The sequence below is a fragment of the Drosophila virilis genome, chromosome 2, assembly GCF_030788295.1.
Source record: "Drosophila virilis strain 15010-1051.87 chromosome 2, Dvir_AGI_RSII-ME, whole genome shotgun sequence".
NCBI lineage: Eukaryota > Metazoa > Arthropoda > Insecta > Diptera > Drosophilidae > Drosophila > Drosophila virilis.
The window spans coordinates 29052708-29078254 of record NC_091544.1 but is presented as its reverse complement, the minus strand read 5'-3'; the positions used below and the strand labels follow the sequence as shown (position 1 = coordinate 29078254).

Sequence of the window (25547 nt, the reverse complement as noted above, 5' to 3'; positions counted from 1 at the left end):
TAAAATTTAAAGCTTTGTATAGTATTTAAAATTTATTTGCATTAAAAACCAAAAGATTTGTTCTCATTACCCAATTCTATGATATAAGTATGTATATAGCGTTGTTGTTTTTTTTTTGTTGCTTAAATACAAAGACTTAACGTATAAAAATTGATTTAAATTTCATTCTCTTATTTTTTATTTGTTATGCCATACGCTTTATTTGCTAATTTGTATGTTAAAAACTATGAATGTTTTATGTAAATAATATTTATATAATGCGTAGTCAACGTTATTTGAGCCGCGTCTGTTGGCAAACCCGTTAAAAGTAGAGCTTGCAATTTTCACAAATTTGACAAAAAAGAAAATTAAGCAATAACTGTTTTCAGTATTTGCACTTGAACTGTTTTTTCCGCATGCAAAAACAAATAAAAGCAAAAAATGAGCAAAACAACAACAAATTGGTGTCAATGTTGCAGTGCAGGGAGCAAATTGTAGCGGGCGGGTGAGAGAAAGAGCGCAACCCATGATTTCTGCATATGGGTGTGTGTGTGTGTGTGTGTGTGTGTGTGTGTGTGTGTGAGTGTGTGCAAGTGCTTACAAGTAGAATTGTTGTTTATTAGTCTAGGAATTACACATGTAATTATATTATTATGTATACACATATAAAAGTTGTATTCTTTTGTTCGTTAATGAACTTTGCAATTTGCATGAGTGATTGCCTTACAGCTATTTCGAATACTTTGCACTGCTTGGCAGAGACACAGACACAGCATACATATGTGTTCTCTCTGCGTGTGTGAGTGTGCGGATTGGCGGCTTTTCGTGTGGAAGCGAGCAATGATATCGATATCGAGAGCGTATACGGTACGTGACTACCGTTATGTGCCTAAGTGCCTATTTACGAGTCTACAATTTATTTGTTTTGCTTTATATCCGACTTGATATATGTATATATGCCATATATGTATGTATGCTGGCTAAAATATTTCAACAATTTTTTAGCATGATTCTTTTTTTCTTTTGTAGATTGCACTTGAAAAATAAGTAAAACTGAGTTTTGCACCGAGTAAAGATGAGCGCGTGTCTGGAAGTGCATGAGAAATAATGTATATTTTCAATAGTGAAAATAGCAACTCAACTATTGGTAATTATAAGAGTCTAATATTGCAATTTGTAGAATCATAAACAGATCAAATACTATCTGTAAGCTGTACAAGTTAATTAAAAACTGTTGCTTGCAAGAACAATATTCATGTCGTGCTTAGCTAGCTTAGCACGCGCTCATCCCTAACAGAGTTACAAGTGGACGTGTGTGTGTGTGTGTGTGTGTGCGAGAGAAGGAGAGAGAGAGAGAGAGAGGGAGAGGGAGAGAGAGTGCATTTACTCGAATTGAGTACTAAACATATTAATATTCAGATCCTCGAATGTGGTTGTGTTGGTGTGATCGAGCATTTGCAGCATATCTGAGAACTCCTGACCTTGCGGCTGCTGTGCGCCTGGAACGACTGCAGCGCCTGGATGTGCATGCGCATGTGGATGATGGGCATGCGGATGCGGATGTGGATGCGGATGTGCCGGGTGTGTGGCCGCATTTTGCCAATCCCAAGGCGTTGCCGCTGGCCCCGCCTGATATGCAGCCGCCTGTTGCTGCTGTTGCTGACGTTGTTGTTGCTGCTGCTGCTGTTGTTGTTGTTGTTGTTGCTGCTGCTGCTGGCCATTGCCAGCACTGAGCTGCGTGTAGGTGGGGCCGCTAGGCGAGCGCGCCGGGCTGCTCTGCTGATACGCTGGATATGCCTCAGTAGAAGTTGGCTGCGGCTGCTGCCCGGGCATGCCACGCGCGCCCCAGGCATTGGGTGTGGGCGAGGTGCCCGACTTGGGCAGCTTGGCCAGCGGAGAGGGTCCGCCGCCCGCTGCGGCGCCATATGGCGAGTGCGTGGCATCATAGCTATAGGCGACGGGCGTATTCTGCGCCGAGGCAGGACGTGGCGGCGGCGCCTGCATGTGCATCTGGTAGATGCCACCATCGCCGCCAGTGGGTGTAATCTCACGTCGCGGCGGCTGCAGCGTATAATCGACGCCCGGCGCCTGCACATAAACATGTTGTTGCTCCGCCTGCTGCTGTTGCTGCTGTTGTTGCTGCTGCTGCTCGGGCGTGGCGCCATGCAGCGTCTTGCCGGAGCTGTTCGTGCACACAATGTACTCCACCTCATCCGTGTAGGGATTGAGGAAGGCATAGGCCTGCGTGCGCAGCCATACGAACTCGGAGCTCTTGGCGCGGGCGCGATAGAGCAGCGAGAACATTTGTCCCTTCTGCTTGAGCACCTGATCGAAGCTCTCCTTCATGTGGCTCTGGTCCTCGGGATGAAAGAAATCATAGCATATCTTGCCCAGCAGCTCGGTGGGCGTATAGCCCAGAATGTGCAGCACACGCTGATCCACAAACGTGAATTTGCCATCCAAGGCGTGGCGTGTGATGAACTCGCTCTGATTATTGCTGCCGGTCATGTCGTTGGCAGCCGTTGAGGTGACCTGCAGCCGGCCAATGGCTACCAGGCAACAGTGGGAGGCCATGTCATCCACATCGCGTTCCATGTGCACATTGGGAAACATGTCCGTGGGCGGCCAGTTTTTTATGTAGCCTGTGCAATGGACCACAGCATAATTGGAGCCATCCCGGGAGGGGCCCAAGGAATTGCGCTGCTTTAGGCGATTCAAATGGCCAGAGACCATGGCGTCCGGATTGACATTGCCCACGCGCATGCGACATATGAAACCACGGCGGGCGCCCATGCTGAGGCGCATGCTCGACTGATGACCCTCCTTTTTGACTGTGCCCGACTTCAGATCGAGGATGCGGCCCGCATTCTGTGACTCCTGCGTGGACAGCTGTTCGCGTATCTTGTCCCTATCATCCGGATGGATGTGCTCATACAAGCTGGTGCCATACCAATCGCTTTGTGTATAGTTGAGCACCGGAGTCACCGAGTCGGACACATAGATCACACGGCCCGAATCACAGGATACGACGAATAGAAAGCCATCGGCTGCCTCCAGGATTAAATGCTTCAGTTCCTGGTCTGTGAGAAAGGAGGGCTTGTAGGTGCCATCGCTGCTCGTATTGCCTGTGCCACGCAGCGCCTTCATGTGGGCCACGGCCATGCGCAGGATGGTCAGCTTGTCGGGCTTGCGTGCCAGGGCGCTGCAGGTGGGCACCATGTCCGAGAGTTCCGTTATGTAGGCGGTCATTTTGTTGCGACGGCGTCGTTCGATTTCACAATGATTCTCGCGGCTAGCGAAGCGCTCCTTGTCCTGTATGTTGGCATCGTCCATGATCCGAATACTTAATTAGCCCACTCTTTCACTCGCTGTATATTTATGTGTGTGTGATTGTGTGTTTGTGTATTTATGAGTACTTCTCTTAGTTTTGCTTTGCTCTGCTGTTCGCTTTCTTTATGTGGGTCGCTTTGCCGCGACGGCCCAGCGCACGGTTCTGAAAAGTGATTCGTGTGTCGAGGGAGGGTTTAGTATTTTGTCTACGTTTGCCACTGTGTGTGTGCATGTGTGTGTATGCAAGTGTATATATGGCCAGTTTTTGTAACAACACACAGCAAATCTAGGCAACAGTTTTTACATTGTTAATTGTACACTATTAACACATGTCTGAAGTTTAACACATTTTAGCGCTGTTAACGAGAGTTTTTAACTATTTTATGGCAAATTACCAAATTTTCTTCCACGAATTGCACACACACGATAAAATCTGAAACTGTTTACTGTGCACAGTGTGACCGTGCTAGACATAAAATACCAAAATCTAACAGACTTATCGATGCGAAAATGCAGCCCTGTGGCGCTGCCAGATTGTTTAATGGTGATATCGATGAATTTCGACTTGCAGAAAATACCACAAAATATCGATAACCCTGAAACGCGACGTTAATTTAAAAATACTTTAGCAGCAAGTAATGTTCTATTATTTATTAAAACTGCTCATGAATTTAAATGTTCTTGATAAGTATTTAATGGTATTACAGCATTGCATTGTCTTACATATATCATATATAGTATCATAAATTCATTTACATTTATTCATAACTAGGCATTGTAGCATTTAGTACTTGGTTTTAAAAAAATTAAAATTAATTATCAGTAGTTTGTTTTATCCGCTCTAAAACTCAATTGTCAATTTCAATTCTTATAACAAAATAGTTAAGTAGCTTGCGCTACATTTAGCATACTCCTTTGTTTTTGCATCAATAAGTTGTTTTTAATACAATCTTAGGTAAAGTATATATTTGTTCTGGTTGTTTGTTTGTCTCATTTTTTTTCATTCTTCTTTTTGTTTGCTTGAGTTAATTAATTATTGGCAATACTCTAACTGCATGTTTTCACTTTCATTCAAATGGTTTAAGTTCATATCCATTTTATTTCAATATTTGTTTCAAGCGAAGTCTTTTGTTCTATGTAGTTTTTGTTTTTTGTTTTTTTGTTTATAACTGTGCGCTACTTAATTGTAGTTATCATAAAATGCGTCTCTTTAAAGTTGCATAGCGTGCAGTGTTTATTTTTATAATTTACTTTCGAATGAAATCGTCTTTTATAGTAAACTTCAGCATAATTCGTTGACTAGAAATTAACTTAAGTACTTAAGATTTAACTTATATATTATATTTTTGTCTATTTTGGTGCAAAATTAATTGGCTGAACAACATTTTTCTTAACATTTCGTGCTTAAACTAGTCTTTTTTTGTTTTACTTTTGGTGTCTTGTTTTTGTTTTTTTTTTTTTTGTTTTTCCATTTTATAAGTTTATTAGTGTATGCATTTTTATTTAAGAAATTTTAAGTTGACGGCAGAGTTTTGGTTCTTCTATATATATACTTTGTTTGTTCTTTAAATTTTTGTTGCTGCAAACCTAAAGAAAATGTTTCGTACATGCCTTAACAATTTTATGCTACAATCCAAACATTTAGCACCAAAATGATTTAAAAATACGCCAAATAAACAAATACAATATATTAAGTTGATTTTGTGTTTCAATTCTTTTGCACAGGTTTTTAAAAATTTTGTCTTTATATAAATTTGCAACAACAAATTAAGAGCTATACAAAAATACTTTGGTTTTTTATATATTTATATAACATGCTAATACATCGCAATTGAATTCTTAAAAAAAAATTAAATATATATATATCTTTAAATCAATTGAATTAAATTGAACAAATCTTTTGGCTTGTCGCCGCAGCACTTAGCATTAAAATCACAAAAAATTAAATATTTATACTAAGCATACGTCTAGAGCTAAGATTAAGCATAAATAAAGTCAGTGTTCCTTTTGTTTTTTCTACAACTAGTTTCCTTTTTTGAAGTTTGCCTTTCTTTCAGTTAATTGCAAAAATATCAGTTTATTTTCAGGTTCTATATTTCTTATTTTCTTTTCTTTTTTTTTTTTTGCTATCAAAACTAGTTGCTAATACTAGTTGCTTTAAAAAATTCATTGACGAATTTGTGTTGTTATAAATATTTTCTTTGCGCTTGTTGCAAATCTCTTGCTAAACATTAAATTTATACTTCTTGCTTAAGTCGATTGCGAGTTCAAAGTTAGGAAATTGCTGCGTCTTTCGAAGAAAATGCGTTGAGTGTGTGTGTGTGTGTGTGTGCTAATAGACGAGGGTTTTCTTTGTGTGTATTTTGTTTTTTTGGGTAACTGCTTTGACTGCCTACGTCGTGTAGGTGCGTATTACATCGCGTATGACTGCTCGGCAGAGCGGACACTGACCGCCGCCAACGCCGCGCCACTGCTCGATGGCGCAATCGTAGCACATGCACATATGCCCGCACATGTAGAGCACCGAATCAATGGGATTCTCATAGCAGATGGTGCATTCGGCGCTGGAATCGGTGCTCTGCTGGTCGCTGAGACTGTCCTTCCATTTGGTGCCGTTTAGTGTGCTGGTGCTTTGGGCCACCGGCTGCATGGTTATCAAAGAGAAGAGAATAAATTAATATTGTATTTGGATAAGAGTAATTGAAATTATTTCATAACATAGATTCAATTAGGAATTCGATTTTATTTCACAAGCGCAGCCAACTTAACAACAGCACACATATGTGTGGTGTTGCCAGATAGTTGAAGCTTGAAGTATATCCATTCAAAATAAAAATGAGAAAACTGAAGATTTAGAAGGAATAAAAAAACAAGGAAATAATCTTTAAATTTCTCAAGCACAAGCAATATGTTAGCCATGTCAGTCCATTTAATGACAATAAGTTAGTTTTGATCGATTAGAGGTCAAATTGTTTATGGAAAAGTAACGCATAATTGAATAAATAATGTTATTAATATTCTATGAATGTTACTAGGCTTAGAGCTAGCGCAGCCAACTTAACAACAGGCTTGCAATTTATTGGTGCTGCCAGATAGTTAAAGTGCCAGCTATATTGATGGACATTATTCAAAATGAATCTCTTCTATAAATCGCTTTGCTGATAATTGTTATTCATTCAACTCACCTCAATATATTGCTGACTGCTGGTGGTGCTGATCAATGTGCCGCTGGAGCAGGCGCCGGCCAAAATGCCGCTGCTGGTCACGGTGGCCGCGGCGCTTGCCGCCTGCCGCCCGGCCAGCTGTCCGTTGAGATCATGCGAGCTGCTGGCCGGCGGCAGATTAACAACGAGCACTGTGCCGCCGCCATTTGGCTGTATCTGCAGGATGTCCCCGTTGGAGGGCATGCTGATCATGCGGCTGCCATTGCCGGCAGTGGAGGCCAACGTGCTGCTCGACTGGGTAACGTTCAGTTGCATTTTGGATGCGGCCAGCATCTGGCCGGCATTCAGGCTGTTCAGCGACTCGGCCATGGGCAGCATGCGTGAGCTGGCGGCAGTTGTCGAAGCAGCTGCAGCTGCAGCTGCAGCAGCGGCGTTTATCTGCGGCTGAGATGGGTATGCCACCATGTTGGGCAGCTGCTGGCGGAACATGCGCAGCGATTGGGTCGAGCCGTAGACATCCAAGAATGCCCACAGCTGGAGCGACTGATCCACATGCATGACGACGACGGCTGGGCCATTGTTCTTGCTGATGCTCACCTCGCCGTTGGGCGCCACAAAGAAGGCGATCTCATCGCCGCGCTGCGGCGCCGCAGCAATGTCCTTGCTAACGACCCAATATTCGGGACGATCGAGCAGGAAATCCGAATCGTTGGGCAAGTCATTTGGCTGCAACAAGGCCGGATTGCACGAGGTCAGCCCCAGGGCCAGTGCGCCCACATACATCTGCTCCGTCTTGAGCACCTGGACAATCAGCTTCTCGCCAATGCGTATCGGCCGCGCCGTGAACACATAGCCCTGGCAGAAGTCCGACTCGGTGCGTGAGGCGACAAAGCGATCGTGCGACAGCCGCACATTGCGTCCCTTTGTGATGTGAAAGGGCACGGGTATCAGCCGTCCATTGGCATTGTAGCGCAACGGCGGCAAGCCGTTCGCCAGATCGTGCTCAATAATGCCGGCAGCCGTGCCGGCCAAATGGAGCGACTGCAGCGACGGCATCACATGACGCTCCAGCTCGTGATCCACAACGACGCCAGTGCCGCCGGGCAGCGAGCGACGCGATTGCTGCAGAGGATGATGCGCCGTGAGCTGTTGTTGGGGCAGCTGCTGCTGTTGCTGGGGCAACTGCTGCTGGGGCAACTGTTGCTGCTGTAGCTGTTGCTGTTGCTGCTGCTGCTGCTGCTGCTGCTGTTGGTACATGTAAATGCGTGCATCGAGAAACTCGATGCCCGTGCAGTTGCCATAGATGTCAATCACAGTCCAGAGCAGGCCGCGCGTATCAATCCCAGATAGTATGACGCCCTTCTCCTCGTTGTTGATGCCATAGATGACATCGCCGGCATTGTTCACATAATAGTACAAAATGTTGTCCTTCTCGCAGTATTGCTCATGCAGCGCCTTGGCCCAGAAGCCCGGCCGATTGGTCAGATCGGGGCAGGCATATTTGGGCAGGGCGCCCTCCAGCGAGGCCGGGTCGTTGCTGGTGAAACCGAAGCGTATGCCGCCGTTCCAGTTGTTCGAGATCTCGGCAAACTTGACGCAAATCCGTTCATTGATGCGCACCGGACGTGCCGAGAACGTGATCGCACGGCAGAAGCTCTCGAAGCGACGCGCCAGCGTTCCATCCCTGGAGATGCGTATATTGTCGCCGTGCACCGTATGGAATTGCAGGGGCGGCAAATTGTTGGGGCCCGGGCAGGAGGAGGGAGAACGGCGAACTATAAAAAAGAGAGAGACAGAGCATATGAGTAAAAGAGAATCACAAAGCTGACAAGGAGCGCGGAAAATTGCAAAGCTTAAAGCTTTTAAAGCACATTTAGCATGCGCTTTTAGCTTTAAAGCTTTTTGACGATTTTCAACGCATTTTAATCGTTTTTCAATACAATTCTTGTAGTTAGCGTAGGTTAGTTAAGCTTGCTTAAAGCTCTATTTGAGCTTAAAGCTGTGTATTGCCAATTTCAGTGTGAGTAAACGATTTAAAGTGGAATTAAATACAACACTGTCATAGCTTTCCATCTATTCCTCTGCTAAGAGCTGTACCCAACACTTGAGCATTTCGTCACATATACTCCACATACCTTTCTATGGAACTCTATGCACATTACACTTGAACTCTTCCGAGAACTTCGTATAGCAACAGCTGCTATGCATTGTAGCAGGCATATCGAACGTTGATCGAAATGAAATTTTAAAAGAATTGTCAATTTATGATTTTTACAAGAAAAGAGTTCAAGAATCTGCCCAGCACATCAAAGTCACGTGCTGCGCCATCTAACTTTTAAGGGTACTTGCCGAAGGGGTTAATGCCTCTTGCCAGGGGCTACTGTTAAGAGTTTGTAATATGAGAACTAGCACATGGCTTAGGAATCCGTACGCTTCGTTGGATTTCTTCAGAGTGTGTGTGTGCGCAGTCAAATATGGAGACTACCTGCGTGAAAAAGTATTTCCTTTGACTGAACATAACTCGAGACGGTGCTGCCTATTTGCTATAAAATGTAGCTGGTAATTGTAACTGATGTTAAGGTTGGGCAACAAGAGTTGCCAGATCACATTTGAATGTTTGCTCAAATAACTGAACGACTAGGTATAACAATTTAACATTGCGTAATTCAAAACTAAGACGTTTCTTTTGTTGTGCGTAGCTGTAAATTGTAAGCAATTATAAGAAGATGCCAGATCGTATAAATGTTCATGTCAAATAGTATAGCTTGAGGATAAATTTTCGATATCTCAAGTCGAAACGATATCTTGCAAATAACCGATGCTCGCCAGATCCAAAGTAAATGTTTATTCGAATAACTTTTCGACTGATCATTACAATTATTGCACCTTGCGAGCCCTTGAGTGTAACAGCAGCTGCCTGACAATTACCACACGCAAGACCAAGAGTAAGCTCCAGTTAGCTGCAATATTAATAATGATCAAGGTATCGGGGCATTGGCGACAGGTTTTCGGCATTGGGGCATGGCATATGGAATGCGGCGGCATGCCAGGCAACAGTTGCAAAAGATGCCCGAACAAAATGGGCCGAGAGACAGATCAAACGGGCACTGCGACAGCAGGACAATGTCAGACAGACGGCGCGCCGATTACCATGTTGATATGCGGCGCGTGGCAGCGTCTCAGGAATGGGTCACACACACACGCAGGCACAACAGGCGGTGGCAAGCGTCTTGAAGGATCCTTTTGTGCATTATTTGATCAGGCGGCATGTGGCAGCTGCCCGTGCGCCAAGGCGTTGCCTTTGCGAGGCAGCTGCAGCGAGACAGGTAAAACAACCCCGTATATGGCTAAGGGTAGCAAGGCGATCAACAGGGGTTGCTGGCGACGAACAAATGCAAAAGGGAGAGATAGAGAAAAAACAAAAAAAAACGACAGATGTTCAAATTACGAAAAGCACTTAAAAGAAAAAATTTGAAACTAAGCTAGAGACAAGGCAAAGTATCTCCATCGAGGGTTGAAACTCAATGCGTTCGTTGCCCCGACCATGATATAGGGGTGCAAAGAGAAAGAGAAAGAGAAAGAGAGAGAGAGAGAGAGGGAACTGCATGTGAGCAGAAAAATCTGTGTGGTTGCAATTCAAGTAGAACGCGGCAGAAAGCAGAACTCATATGCTAAGCGCGCTTCCGGCACAGCCCGGAAGTCTGGGCCAAAGGAAGCAGCAGCAGCAGCAGCAGCCCGACTTCCGCTTGGCCGAGAGCAGCAGCAGACCAGTTAAAATAATACCAAAGATCTGCAGCTAGACCGACCGAGTACATTGGCGCAGAATGCATTGCATCAATATTTATGATATTGGCCGCAACGAGGAAGTCGGAAATCACGTTTGGGCCGGCTCCACTTTTGCTGCTGCTGCTTCTTTGTTGTCGTCTACGTGTATTGGGGCTTATTAGCTGCAGGATGTCGCCTGGCGGCAACGGCGACGCCTACTTTTTGCCACAGACACAGACACAGACGCAGACAGAGACAGAGGCCCAGACCTCAATAGTCCAGACATTGTCGACACGAATGAATGAAATACTCGTAATATCATGTTTTCTTCATTTTATTCTCTGCGATCCAACGCTTAAATCAAACGGTTAACGCGCTACGCGACGATCATATCAATTAGCTGGCAACTTTGGCCGCAACACGGTCAATTAATTAGCTGGGCCCGCAGCTAGGCGCACAATTGGAAAATGCGTATGGGATCATGATGAGCACTGCCGGCTGGCTAATGATTGCACTGAAGATCATTAATGAACGTGGGGGACAAGGATTAAAGGGTTTAGAGATCATCAATGTGTAGATCGGTAGTAGAGGAAGGGAGGCAGAGGGAGAGACAGAAAAGATCACAAAGTTTCATCTCATAGTTATTTATAATTATATATAGATCAGTTCTACAAGGATTCGAGTTTAAGTCAACATGTGTTAAAGATCAGCTGAAAAGATCATAGTAGAGATATCTACAAATATGAGCAAGTGAACATTTGTTGATCAGCAAACGATCGCGGCTAAACATATATAAATTATCTACTGATCAGTTGAACTGGAGTAGAACAAAGTCAAGTAGAACAACTGAAGTAGAAATGCCCAATGAAATTGGATCTGTGTAGCAATGTCTTTGCCAGATCAAATAAATATAGATCTCTGTAGCAAATGTCAAATGCCAATAAAGCTCAAACTGATCGTTAGCAGAAAGGAGTGGAGAGTTCATTTAGAATATAGCATGGAAGAATTGATGATCATACTGTGCTTCTGTATCTCTAATAGTTGCGATCGTATGTTTATCGATCGAGATCGATCTGTAGAGAGCAGCAGAGTGGAGTTGATCTCAGTGAGACAGCGATCTGCAATGAGGATATCTGTGGAGAATAGATATCAGTGCAAATTGAATATTTATTTTCATTGCAATTAGCTTGTTACTCTCAGGATCAGCTATACACAAATTGGCCAATCTGAGGCACACATTACAATCATTCAGGGACTGCGCAAGTTCGGCTGCAGAGTTCAGAGCTTTTTTTGGAGTTTTGCCGACAATCGACATTCGACATCATCAAATTGGCAAACGTGTCCGAGCTGAGCCGAGCTGGAAACGAAGCGAACGATCTGCCAAACGATCGCAGGCAAATTTTCGTTGTTGTTTTTGGCCAAAGGAAAAACCTGATTTACCGTTGAGTGCAGACGCGTCTCAAACATTTCCCACGCTGGCCGTGAGCAAAAAATAAAAAAATTCCCACGACTCCAAATTTGTATATATAGGCGAATAGATATATACATATACATATACATATATATTGTGGATGCTTGACTATTTTCGGCTGAAAAACCTGTAACAAGCTACAATAATTGCAACTGCAGCGATGAGTAAACTCTTAAAGGGGCAGCCGCAGCTGCCTTTGCAGTTAGCGGGTGGAAAATCGAAAACCGAAAGAAAAAAAAAGAAAAAAACAAAACACAGAAATGTGAAAATCATGCAGGTGTCATAAAAATGGCTGAAGTAGCACTCAAATTGCCCAGTTGGGCCATTGTTAGCCGCTTCATGTAACAGATCAACGATGAAGATCACAAAGCACAAAACAGCGACTGGCTGTAAATTGATCGTTAGAAATCATTTGGGGCCGACTGATCATTAGTTTGATATTTGAAGAACATCGACTCGAAGCTTTAAGTGTACCAATTTTTAAGGATTGATTATCATTATGATTGAGCTTGGGCCAAGGCAAATATTAAACAAAGTCATGTGATTTTTAAGCGTGGCTAAAATGTCTTGTTTTAATTAACAATAGCTTAACGATTAGGCATGCAAAGCTTTAAGTTAAAAGTCTTTGAAGAGTAACAAGGAGAAGAGCTTTAAGCGCTTATACTAAAAAAATCGTTTGTTAACGCCTTTAATCAGTAAATAATAAAAATATAAGTTGGAAACGGTTTCAAAGTTTTAGATAGTTATTAATTCAAGCATCAATATGTTTATTAAGAAAAGCTCTCAATTTGTCAAAGCTTTAATAGAGCTGCGAATGTGTTGAAGAATTTTGAAAGCAATTCACATAGAGCTTTCCATATCAACAGCATAGTAGTCTCTTTATCAACAATTTCTTTTTTATTATTACACATATGTACATGTATTTTTTTATTGTATGTTGACTTGCTGCCCCTCATAAATGGCGTCATATTGTGTGCAATTAATTAACATAAATTAACGCTGATTTGTTGCGTACACAAGAATTTCGCATAGAGTTCATGGTGCGGGTTTTATGGGTATGAGAATTGCCCGACAAGTGGCAACACTGGCCAGACAAGTCTGCCCACAAATTGAGTTATGCGCTGCCCACGCAATCGGCATTTTTTTCTAACCAAATTTCCCTGTGATCGTGTGGTGGTATGTGTGGGCTGGGGCGTCTTAAATGAGAGTTAATATGTGGGCTTTTAGTTGGACAAGCCTACAAGTTGAAGCTTAAGCGAAAGCACACGCCATCGAAGAGAGCACCCACTCAAAGTCGTGCTCATTTGTCAATTGACCAAACGCAAACAAACGCAGTGGCAACGTGGGCCGCATCAATTGATACACTTTGTAATCGATCTACACAGGCACCGCCGCCACCGCCACCGCCGCCGCCGCCGCCGCCTGCACGCCTTTACTTGAATTGTCAAGCATTTCCGGCAATAATTAAAGAGGCCTTCGCGTTAATTGTTGCCACACGTTCCGAATTGCCTACGCACGTGGGCAACAATGACAATGTTGGGCGACACGTGACCTATAACCTATGACAAAACAACAAAAAACCGGTGCGTAGGCCAGAAGCGCTGACGTACATTTCAAAAACAAATTTGTGCTTTCTAAGAGAGTATGTGAAAGAGAGACGGCACTTGACATAGCTGCCCGCTCTGCAACTTGTTGCTGTTTTCTTCTGGTGCATGCAAAACCGCTTCCGCTCTGCCGCAGCGGAAACCACAAAAGCATCAGGCCAATTACACATACTCACACTCCGCCGCCGCCGCCGCCGCACACTGTCTGCCGCCCGCTCTAACACAATGCAACTATAGAAGCCGTAAAAGCACAAATGAGCAAATTGTCCATAGAACACACACACACACACACACATGTATATATATAAAAAAGAACAAGAAATAATTGCACAATAAACGGCCGACGCTGGCCGAGGGCCGGCAAGAGGTCAAAACTATGGAATGATGTTTTTGTTGCTGCTTTTGCTGCAGTCGTACAATGCACTTTTTTATGCGATTAAGCGAAATCTGATGACACTGCCATGGGATGCATGACAATTTGATGTGCGTGTGTGTGCTTGTTGAAGAGTAAAAGTAATGGCAACAATTGTGATATTGTTTTAATGTGAGAGCAACAACTGTTAAATTTCCCTGCAGCTGAATTTCCCTTGCCATAGTGAGTCACAATTCATTGAAAGTTTGAGTTGCACTCGCTGCAATTTCCTGTAGAGCTTTAGCTTAAAAAAAATACTGATCACACCTCAAGGGTTCAATGACTGCCAGCGTCACAATATTGTCTCAATCTATCAAACACACACACACACACACGCATGCAACATATTTATGTACATGTGTATAATTAGCTGCCGCGAGGGTGGCCAAATCAAATTTTACATGGTTTATTTTTACAAGTTGCGCTGTTTATGAGTCTTGTCTGTCTATATGGGTATCTGAAGAGAAGGAGGGAGGGAGCAGCGGGGCGGGGCTTTTGGTTGTTTTCCATATGCGCAGCGAAGCATGCGACCCCTGGCAAGAAGCTAGCGCAGTGCTCAAAATAGGAATTGGAGCCCGTTTCAGTTGAAGAATTGAACATACATGCATATATGTATATGTAGATATTCATAAAGTATGAAAATAACATAAGCTATGTATACTGTATAAAGATAAGATGGCGGACTTGACGCTCTTCCGTTTCGTTGTGTTGTTGTTTATCGAAGCGTTGCAATTGTTTCTACGTTTGATGAGAAAGGGCTAGTGAAGAGTTACATACATATGCAGACATACACATACATCTACACAGTGCATTTCCTCACACATACACACGTATGTGAAAAGCCGGCGCACTTGACTGCACAGCAGCGTCGCAGTTCCTCTGCCCAGCTCTTAGACCACTTCAGCTTCTGCCTCTTTGTAATTAAATCACTCAGGCATAGCGAGCAAGAGAGAGAGAGAGCGAGAGAGAGCGAGTGAGCGCAACACAAGCACGCGCTTAATAGACCTAGACAGCTGAAGAGCTTACACATCATTATAACATTATAACAATGCATTTGAGTAGATAATAATGCAAGTGGATTTTTATTGTTTTATCACGTATTTATTACTTGGAAAAGCTAAATAACTGTACGTGCCAGCGTTTACTCTCTAACGCTGTCTCTGTCTCTATTTAGTCTGGCTCAAGCTCTTCCAAATTTGCATGAGTTTGTTCTCTTAATTGTCAATTTCCTTCCAGCTGTTCCATTGAGCTAAAATTAGCTCAGCTAATAGGCGCATCATGTAAATTTTGATATTCTCTGCATAATCATGCACAGCTGCGAAAAAGTAGCGTAACTTATGCGCAACATAGGCGAAAAATCTAGTTCCCGACACATTAACGCACAGCCAACCTTTAATATAATGCGAACGCAGCGCCACAAAAAAAAAATAAAAAATTAAACATGACAGCGAAACAAGAACACAAGCCCGAAATAAAAAGCCAATCGATGAACAGCTGAATTTGTTTTTTTTTTTTTCTTTTTTTTGGACTTGGCCGATACGGCCCGTAGATATGCAGGCATCTAGCGTTTGATTTATATGGCCAGTCGATTGTCGAACGGAGCGCGTGCATAATTGGTGCGAGTTGCCTCTTGGGCCACCTTTTGCGTGAGTTAATTGCCGAGAGCCTGTTGGAAGGCAGCTGTTTGTCCAGACCCGCATCTTGGCCTTACCTGTTGCTACCTGCCCGTTGTTGCGACACCCAAGACGGTTTTATCGTGTATCTATAGGGTGTACGACGACTATTATCTATTCGCCTGGCAAACTGTTAACAATATTTCTCAGTAGATATGCCCGAGCATTGCATGTGCTCAGCTGTCAGGCTGGTTCATTAACTGATAAACTCGGGAGAAGAGTATGTGGGTCACTGTGATAAAAACTTATGCTTGAGTGCAAAAGCGCAGTTACTTTATTGTAGCAAACTGTAAAATGTACTTTATAATAGCTAAAAACAGTTTTCGTATAGCTCTAAAGCCCTCAATCCCTGATCTGCACGAAGTTACATGATACTTTTAAATGTGCGTCCAAGAGGCGTTAGGGGTTAGACAGACTCTCTTTATGTGACAATTAAATGCGCTCTTCCTGGAAAGTGTGTATGTATTTATACTCTACAGAAATTGCGATCGCCAATACGCTGTTATCTTAGTAAATATCAGCTTGACCAAAATAAAAATATTGTGTGTGTGTGTGTGTGTGTGTGTGTGTGTGTGTGTGTATGTGTGTGTGTATTTGCAGTGTTCAAACGTTTTGAAGGATGACGCATCAGAAGCGGCACTCATGAGCTCATAGGCAAAGCAAAACAAAAATGAGAGAAGCAATTGAAAGTTGTGCGATTTTTATTTATCGCACATACATAAACATTTACATAAGTGTGTGTGTGTGTGTGTGTGCTTCGGGGGAGTGTGAGATGCGCTGTTGAGCAAATATTTGTCGGCGCGTAACAAATGAAGCCTGCAGAATGCATTTGAAATTTGAGTGAAGTTGGCAGCGCCAGCAACAATAACAACAACAGCAGCAGCAGCAGCAGCGGCAGCAAAAGTAAACCGTGAGAAGCTCAAGTAAAAGCAGATAAACCAAAGCCAAAGTCAAAAGCGACGGCTGTGTCTATGGCATGCCAACGGACGGGCAAGAAGCAGAGGACATGACAACAACAATAACTGCTAACAAAGTGTAATAGAGAAAAACAAAAACAACAAATACAGCAACAAGCAGCTGATTCCAGGCAGCAACAACAACAACAAAGTAATTTCATTGATTACCGATACGCAGCGCAAATGCCGCACGTTCAAAACGAACTGGAATGAAATTGGAAGGGGCAACGGGTAAGCCTAAAAACGCAGCTACAACAACTCGCCTTAAGCCAACGCCCCCCCCTCTAGACGCTCTTTAAAGCTTGTCTTCTGCCTGGTTTTTTTTTTTTTTTGTTGCTTTGCTTTGGCTGCTGCTTTGCCCAGTTGCCGACGGCGGCAACGGCGCTTCGCGTACAAATCCAACTACTACAACAACAAGCGACTGCTGAATGGGGCATTTGGCCAGACTTGTAGGGCCTGTCCAGGGGTAGAGGGGGTTGCGGTGGCAGGTCGTAATGTATGCGTCATTGGCTTGAGGCTTGGTAAGGTTTTTTTTCTCTCCCGTAGTTTACCTTCTGCTGCTCCGTCTGCAGAACAAGAGCGAAGAGCAAAGAGCGAAGAGCGAAGAGCGCGAGCGTGCCAAGAGAGGCTTTTCCAGCTGCATGAAATCAAAACAAAATGTCAAATCGCTATGATAAACATAATCGCCCTGGTTTTGGTATATGGGCTATATGTATTTGTATGTGTATAAATGTTTTGATTTTTTGGTTCATTCAACGTATGGAGACTTTGCAAATTGTTTCTGTTTTTCTTTTTTCGTTGATGAGAGATCGAGAGGAGTTCCGGTGAATGTGCCAGTGTTGGAAATTGTTCAGAAATTCTTGGAAATATTATCTTTTAAAATGTTTTAGCGGCTTTTATGCTCTTAAATAAGGTCTAAACTAAAACACACAGAATATATGTATGTTACTTAATGAAATAGGGCCCGATTTACTGTTAAAGCTAGTTTCATGAGATTATCTAACTTAACTGTTTTCGCTTAGCTTAGTTTCATATAAGACCTGAATAGGGAAGTTTGCAGATTCGTGAAGAACTACGCAGGCTTTAACAAAAAAAATCTCAAGCGAACTTTAGAGCCATAATCTTGGACACACGCGAATCGCTTTTGTTTAAACAATCTCAAGTGGTTTTTGCTGAGAGTTTTATGAATGATTTAAAGGGAAGGGAAAAAATGCTAATGTATTTAAATACTGTTTGTTGTTGCTTTGCGTTTAAATGTATTTATTTATCTTTGCCGCATTCATTAACAGCACACACACACACACACACACACATGATAAACGCGCGTCTGGGTTAATAGTATGTGGGAATTATTTTCAAGATATGCAAAAATGAATTCAAGTTGCTTTGCCATGAATTATTTATATAGTTCAAGACGAATTTTCGCACGCTGTAATTACGTTGAAATAATGCAATGGAATGGAAGTTTGAATTGTTTGTTTATTTGCATTTTGTTTTGTACTAACCGAGTCCAAAGCGTTTCTTGATTTTCTTCAGCAAGTGCATTTTCTTTTTGCTGGACATTTTGTCCTTGGGACTCATCAAGAGCTCGCTGTTCTCCATGGCCAAAACGTGAGCGGCGGCCGCTGCAGCCGCTGCTGCATTATGATTATGATTATGATTGTGATGATGATGATGATGAAGTTGTTGTTGCTGCAGATTGTGGCCGGTTTGTTGCATATAGTTGGCTGGTATATCCGATAGACCCATGTTAACGGTTAAATTAATTTAAAATAACTAACTGAGAAAAAGCGCTTGGCAAAAACTAAAAAACTTTGCTGTTTGGCAAATCTTTTTTTTTTTTGGCATAAATAGAGTTTGTTATACATTTAAAACATTTTGGTATTTGCATATATATTTATTGTTTGCAACGGTACAAACAAACGCGAACGAGAACCAAACACGGACAAAACGAAACGAAAACGAAACGAACGAGCGTCAGTGCCAGCTGCGTACCAAACACTTCGACGTTTATTTTATAACTGAAACTTCTTTGCAGCGCCAGCAACGGGCAAAGTAAAAAGGCTGCGCCGCCAGCGACAGCGTCAGCGCCAGCGTCAGCTGAGCAGCGGTGAGCGCGTGAGCGCAAAACAGGCACGAGTGCGTTTCGTGTCGTTTGACTGCATTTGCCGAGCGGCCATCAGGGTCAAAGCTTGGATTCCTTGACTCAAAAGCTTTGAGCATAAGCTCCTTTTAAATGATGGCTATGCTGTCTTCTATCTACGCACGTTGCATATTTGAGTGAAAGGAAACTTTCTCAAACATTTGAAGCAAGTGCAGCGCGCTCTTAAACAAACCGTAATTGATTGCACCACACGGTTCTGTGTGAAAACTAAGAGATCAGAAGAGTTTTGTTTCTTCTGTTTTTTTTTCTAGTAGTGAGCCGCGTGACTCGAGCCCCCAACTCAAGCGCACATCTCTAGCTTAGAGGATGTTCAAAAAAAAAAAAAGAGTATGTGAGAGAGCGCAAGAGAGAGAGAGCGCAGCAGGCAACACACCGACGCAGCGCTGCTTGCAGCTGTTTCTTATTTACTATGGTTTCGCTTTTGTGCCTGCCTTTCGCGTGTATTGAACCTCCCTTATAATTTCCTCAACGCAGTTGTTGTTGCTGCTGCCTGATCGTTGTGCACCTTGATCGCTGCCTGTTGTTGTTGTTGTAGTTGTTGTTGTTGCTGACGGCGGCTGTTCTAGGCCAGGTTTGTTAGCCGCCTGCATTTTGACCAAGCTGCTGTTGCTCTTTTGCGCTGCGAAGACGCCGCTAACTGTCTTGCGGCACTTTTGGCCAAAGTTCAGTAAAGTTCAAAACACTTTTTTATTAGGCATCACGGGGCGATATAAGGTCTGTTGGCTGCCGAGAGTTGAGTGTTAATACGCGAATTTCTGAACTTGGGAGAGTTCATCTGGGGAAAGTAGGGTTTGCAACGTGTCGAGAAAACTTAGATCATGCGAGTTCCTCCACAATTGAGAATTACTTTCTATTCACATTTTTACTCTAATATGTTATTATCAATCTTATTTTTGGCCAGATAAGGTTTCTGACCAAGTCAACTGAGAAAATATATACAAGTATTTCACCAGATTTTATATATATAATAAAATCCAGGGGGTTTCTTCGGGGTTTTCGCATTTATGAGTACCTTCATTTGTGAAGTTCCCCCCTTGAAGTGTTGTAAAAGCGATTATTGAGGAAAATTCGTATCGTACAGCACTCGATTGCCATAAATCAGTTTGATAATGATTTTGATAAACTTAGTTAATAATGATTCACGGGAATGCTTGATGAAATTACAAACCAAATAACATATCTTTTATATATTTGTCTAAGAATAAATGTTGCAAAAATGGGGTACATGAGGCACATGAGATCATCATCAAAATTGGGAATCTTATAGAAGGGCATACAAATTTTCGTTTGGCATTTGCATTAAATGCTGGCTTAAGACAATTTTCTACAGATATTGATTTAAATAGCCATGGCATGGTACGGTTAGAATAACTATAGAACTACGCAAAACCATGTGACATCGGAGTACAATAGAGCCTTGAACCCAAAGGCCATAGAACCGAACGTCGACAATTGTCAAGGCAAAGACAAATGGCAAATACATAGAAGTAGAGGCAGCAGGGGAAGAAGAAGAAGACGAAGTAGAAGTAGAAGGAAGATAAGGAACCTTAAACCAAGCAGCAGATGTTTCCAAATGTTTGTGGGAGAGATCGAACGAGCGAGCGACCCTATAGAGCGCGACTCTAGAGTATATTTCTGCAAATGGGGACACACACACATGTGCCATAAAAATTCTAAAGTTAAAAATAATTTGAATACTGCACGAAAACAGGCGAAAAAGGCAGAATTATCTCCCCCGGGCAGACAGCCAGGCAGAGCGACGGAGCTGCTAGCCATGGGGGCCTACACTTGGCGAAAATCGCTTTAAATTTGAAGAAGTTTAAAATTTCTTAAGATGAGAATTCACTTTTAAGTAAAGACTTTTACTGTTGTTTCCGGCAGGACAAAAAACAAAACTCCAAATACTTAAAATGCGACACTTAACGGCCTCATTTCAAATATGAAAATGATTAAAATAAGTAAACTTTTACTTAGAATAAGAATTCGGTTTTTAGAAGTGAAACCTCAGTAAAATTTAAGCTTACTTTAAGCAGAACTTCGACAAATTGTTTTTTTTTCGTATATTTCTGACATGCCTAAAAACAAGACTTTAAATACTTAAATTAAGCAAATTCTTAAAATAAGTAAACTTGTTTTTTAAGTCTAGTTGTTATTCTTTTTGCTCTTAGTTTCTTCAGTTTCTAGAAATATAATTTTTAGCTACTTGGAAAAAGTTTTAAAGTAAAACGAGCTCAACTTCAGCTTAATTAAGCTGGAACTTCAAGCAGCTGCATTTCGCTGAGTGTATTGAAGAATGAAAAAAAAAAAATATACTTTGCGCATATGATTTAATATATAAATATAAAGTAGGGAGGCGTCTTATCAAAGACAGACAACTGGCGCACGTCCGCCACGTGTTTGCCAAGCCGAACAAACGCTTCGGAAACCCAATTCTTCGCTATGCAGACGAGGGGAAAACAGAGTGGAAGAGGTAAAATTTACACCTGGTTTTGGCCAGCAAACAAACAAAACAAGAGACTGTAAAAACCCTTTCAAAATGCGAAATGCAGCCACAGATGCGACTGATCTACACGTATTTGTTGGGGGTAGGTTTTGCAAATTTAGCATTGGTCTCCTTTGTGGTTCCTGTTTCGCCAGCATGTCCTTTTTATTTCATATTATTTTTGGTATTATTTGTATTTTGTCCAGGCTCAGCGACAGCAGCTGTATTTCCTTGCATTTAGGACGCGGTACGCGCGCCTGCTGCTGCCAGCCAGGATGCTGAATATGCATTTCCACTTTAATATCAAAAATTTAAATGCTTTTCTGTCCGGTCTGTGTGTCCGTTTTGGCCGTCGCCTCTGTTGATCCTTTGCCGATCTGGCAAATTGCATCTGCTGTCAACGTATGTAAAGGCATCCACCAGACATCGGTCTGGCCATCAAAGCAATTATTATCCTTCATCAAGAGTGCTCGCAGTTCGGACAACAGTTGTCCACATACTTTATATAAAAAGTAAAAAGTACAACAAAAAATTGAAAAGAAAGAAAACCACAAGATCACGCGTCCTGTGGTCAGCGTTTCTTAAAGCATATGTCCTTAAAGTAAAGTAAAAAGCTGCAGCTAGACAGAGCTTAAAAGCTTGCAATGGCTGTACTCTTAATACTTTAAAGCTTGTTTAGTCGACTTGAATCTGGATCGAACCTAATGAATTGAACCGTTCGATTAGAGCTTTTTAAAATGGTTCGATTCACACCTCGAGCTTTCTCCGACTAAACAAATTTTGTTTCTTAATCAGAGCTTAAAAGCTGTAAACTGTTATTTGGTCTATCCCACACCCTTATGCGGACTGAGCTTTAAAGCTTTGAAAGATCAAAACGCATGCATTCAGTTAGAGTTTCGGCTCGGCTCAAAAGCTTTAAGACATCTTCTTTTAATAAATATTTTATTGATTGATTATATTATAAAAACCACGAAAAATATATTTTTTCTAAAAAATTAATTGACTAGATCTATTTCAAATAAATAACTTTGTTTAATCACATCAACAATATTTTTATCTTAAACTTTGTAGTTGCTTTCATTATTTCAGATATCAAAGTAAATGATAAATTAATAATGAAGTGTCTAAGTATATCTTCATATGATATATTACATCAATAACTCGATATAATTTCTAATCACAATTTCGCTATTATTTTTCAATTTCAGCATAATCAGGTAAATGTAAATGGCTCAACCTTGACAGACAAGTTTAAACTCGAGCGTGAAATAGATAAAAAAAAAACAAAAAAATGTTAACCAAGTTCTTGATTAAATTGTCGCCTATGACAATATAAGGACGGAAAAGTAGTTCGTTTTTAATTGAATATATTACGAAAAAGGGTTCAAGTGGTTTTTAGATAAGTTAAAGGTAATTTTTTTTTACATAAAACTAAATGCTGAAATGAGTATAGGAAATATATGAATATATTATCAGAAGCTAAACGAGTTTTGTTATTGATTTCCAATAAACACTTTTCGCATATGGCTAAAAGGCAAGAGAGAAGCGTGCGGAGAAGTCAAATTTAGATTCCAGCAATTTAAATATTTGATATTCTTATCGCAAACACCTGGATAACGTTTCGGCAGAGCAGCTGAAACCGGCTATAGAAAAACTCATTCGAATATCTTTGGACTCGGATCAATAAAATGAGCTCAGAGCCCAGAGACGAAAAGTGTAACAAATATCCAAAGGAAAATGTTGCCCAAAGCATGTTTAATTAGAAAACGACATATGCAAAGGATCCCGAGGATCACATATGAGGGAGAGCGAGAGAGTCTACAACAACAGTTGTGTGCATTGTACATAAATATAGAAAACTAATCCTGGCTGAAGACAAGGAAATGAAAAAGAAAGAAAGAAAATTACGCAAGCACTTGAGATCGACAGCAGCAGGCATTACTCCATGCACAGTAAAAAATTATTGATTACTTTTCAAATCATTTTCTTGGACTAAAGGAATGTGTATTGAATGCAGTCCTGGTTAGTCTTAAAGTGTCAGCAAATTAACTAAGAAAATTTAAATACAATTGCTGATTAACTCTGCAATATGATATGTTATCGTACATATATATAGAATGCCCTTTCGCCGATCTATTCATGCTCTAAGCACGACGGGAACTAAACTTGAGAGCTGCTAATTTAAGGCTGTTCAGGAAATGACAGATATCTCCGCCAATTTTGTTATACGTTATTGAAAGTAATCAAAATATAAGAAATTTCTTTACTAATTTTGAAAATAGATGAAGATCGTAAAGTCGAAATATTAACCAACATTTTTTTTTTCTTTTTTCTTTTTGTAAGCAAGTCCAAATTGTTTACAGTGTACACATGTGTATATTTGATGTATAGGAAACAGTCTATATATATAGAGACGAACCTCTCGGGTGCCGCATACCTGCGGCTGGGACAGCGGCAGTTGTGCAGCACGGCGAGACGGGACGTGGGCGAGGGTGAAACTGATCAAAATCTAGCGTTTTTTTTTTTGGGTTTGCACGCCGTCACTTCCTTTGGCAGTCGCATCCGCATACGCTAATCAAATATCAGGGACGCGACGCCTGCGCGTTGCCCCGAAAAATACCCGCCAAAAATCAACATATGTGGAGAGCGGGAATAAACGGGAAATGTATCTTATGGATGCAGCCTTGTGCAGTCCGTTAGAAGCTGTTTGCGGAAAGTTTAAATATTGGGAAAACTCGCGCATTTAGCGAGTCACATAGACCGATGCGTAGCTGTTCTCACCCATTGTCTGGGCCTTTGTTTCGCTCATGGTCAAAATGTTGTGTGTTTTTTTCTACCTGGCCCGTGTGCTGGCAAATGTGTGCGCTGCATTTTCACTTATTGGGTTTTCCATTATCCTTCGTTGTCCTTTCCTTACCTTTGCAAGAAATCATGGCCATAAACTCTATAATTTATTGTCTACCAGCTGCATAGAAATCATCATTGAAATCGGGTATATATATATACACTGATTTGCTGTGTGGTAGAACGGACAGGACAGGTAACTGGACGGGCACCTGTAGCCCGCAGTACTTGCATTACGTCAAAGTTCGCGCCCATCTATTGATTGAAATCCCGGTGCCTAAACTGTTTTTATAGCCGCGTGAGAGTTTCTCTCACTCCTTGGCGTCGAGCACTTCACAATTTTTGACTTTCTTCAGCTCTAAGCTGCTTAAGGATTTGATATCCCTATTGCATAGAGACATGTTACCCTTGGCCAAGGCATAAATGGGGTACTCGTACGCATTGTACAGGTGTTTTGTGAGCGCTTTGTTAGGTAAAATGCTGTCTATGTCGATAAAGAACATACATAAGTACCCAATTTAATTCAGATCATTTCTAAGCGTTATAGCTATTATAAAGCAAGTCCTTTTTTAAGGATATTCCATGGTTTGCTCTAGTTTCTTTAAAAGGTAAGGTAAGCACATTTAAAATCGTCATTAATTTAGGTTAAGGTATTAACCAAGCCCTTCTCAGGGCGTATTTGATGAAGCCATGGTCCTTTGTCTAAGTTTTCCAAGTGCCTTTAACGAAGTATTACATACATACTTTTACTTTATTTCTGCTTATTTATTATACCTTTTTATAATCTTTTTTGATACTATTTAAAGAAAATCAAAAGTTGGACAAGAAGGAAAGAAACGAATTGTGAAAAAAAATTTCCAAACGAGGAAACGCATCGATCTTGTCTAAGATAATATATCGTAGGAGAAAGAACATATAAAGGGTATTAAAGCGTCGGCACCTTAAAGCCAACTGGTCTAAATTGTATAGCACAAAGAATTCCATGGCATTTACTTAAATTAGTACACAGCCTTTCAGCAAAATATGATAGATCCTTAGAGCACAAGAGTCTGCAGTTTGTCATTAGCGCTGCCACCTTTTTCAATTATTTTTAAATTTTAACGCCTTTCGAACGAGTAGTTTTGAAAACTATCGCGAGCCCTCGTAGTGTCATCGCTAAGGCAAACAGCTGTTTCTGCACGCGTGCATGGGGCGAGGGAAGGTCACAAACCCCATTGGAATGCGGCAGGCAACTTTTAACTATTGCCAATTGTGACATAGAGTATCTAGCGAATACATTATAGGAATTTTACCATTCTTCGCAAACCTGCAAACTTAGCAGCCTACATTCAGTTTACATGTTGAAAAACAGGCATAGCTCATAACTCACTGTGGGCCCAGTATTAATAATGCACTATACAAACACGTTAGAAATTTATTTGACTTACCGATTTTACCTGCCGACTGACCCATGCTTACTGCATTTAATGCAGCTTACTCATTAGTAGCTAATGATTAGATTATTTTGGTATAAATTTCCTTGAAGCTTTCACTAACATTCCAAATTTTGCACGCACTTAGATTGCCGTACGCATATTAAGAAAGTATACCGTATACTGAGGCGTTCTGTTACATATTATATGCATGCAATGCAAAACAATTAGTTGATTGGTTTTTTATTTTTAGTGGCCACATTTTTATTTTATTTTGGTTGGCTGCCGGCA

At 41.6% G+C, this 25547-nt stretch overlaps 2 protein-coding genes across 3 annotated transcripts; both read right to left on the bottom strand.

Moving 5' to 3' along the window:
- Window positions 1–14: 14 nt before the first annotated feature.
- On the bottom strand, window positions 15–3772 carry tgo (Aryl hydrocarbon receptor nuclear translocator homolog tgo). Its single transcript, XM_002056266.4, has one exon. It carries the CDS (start codon window positions 3310–3312, stop codon window positions 1363–1365), a length of 1950 nt encoding a protein of 649 aa, XP_002056302.1. The 5' UTR covers window positions 3313–3772; the 3' UTR covers window positions 15–1362.
- A 470-nt stretch (window positions 3773–4242) lies between these two features.
- neur (E3 ubiquitin-protein ligase neur) lies at window positions 4243–25534 on the bottom strand. Of its 2 annotated transcripts, none has more exons than XM_015170605.3 (3): window positions 25272–25534; window positions 6495–8248; window positions 4243–5953 (listed from the first exon to the last, which is right to left on the bottom strand). In XM_015170605.3, exons 1-3 carry the CDS (start codon window positions 25294–25296, stop codon window positions 5702–5704), a joined length of 2031 nt encoding a protein of 676 aa, XP_015026091.1. In that variant the 5' UTR covers window positions 25297–25534; the 3' UTR covers window positions 4243–5701. The 2 variants fall into 2 exon arrangements, with proteins under 2 accessions (XP_015026091.1, XP_002056301.2); XM_002056265.4 differs by lacking the exon at window positions 25272–25534 and adding an exon at window positions 17860–18377.
- Between the last annotated feature and the right edge of the window lie 13 nt (window positions 25535–25547).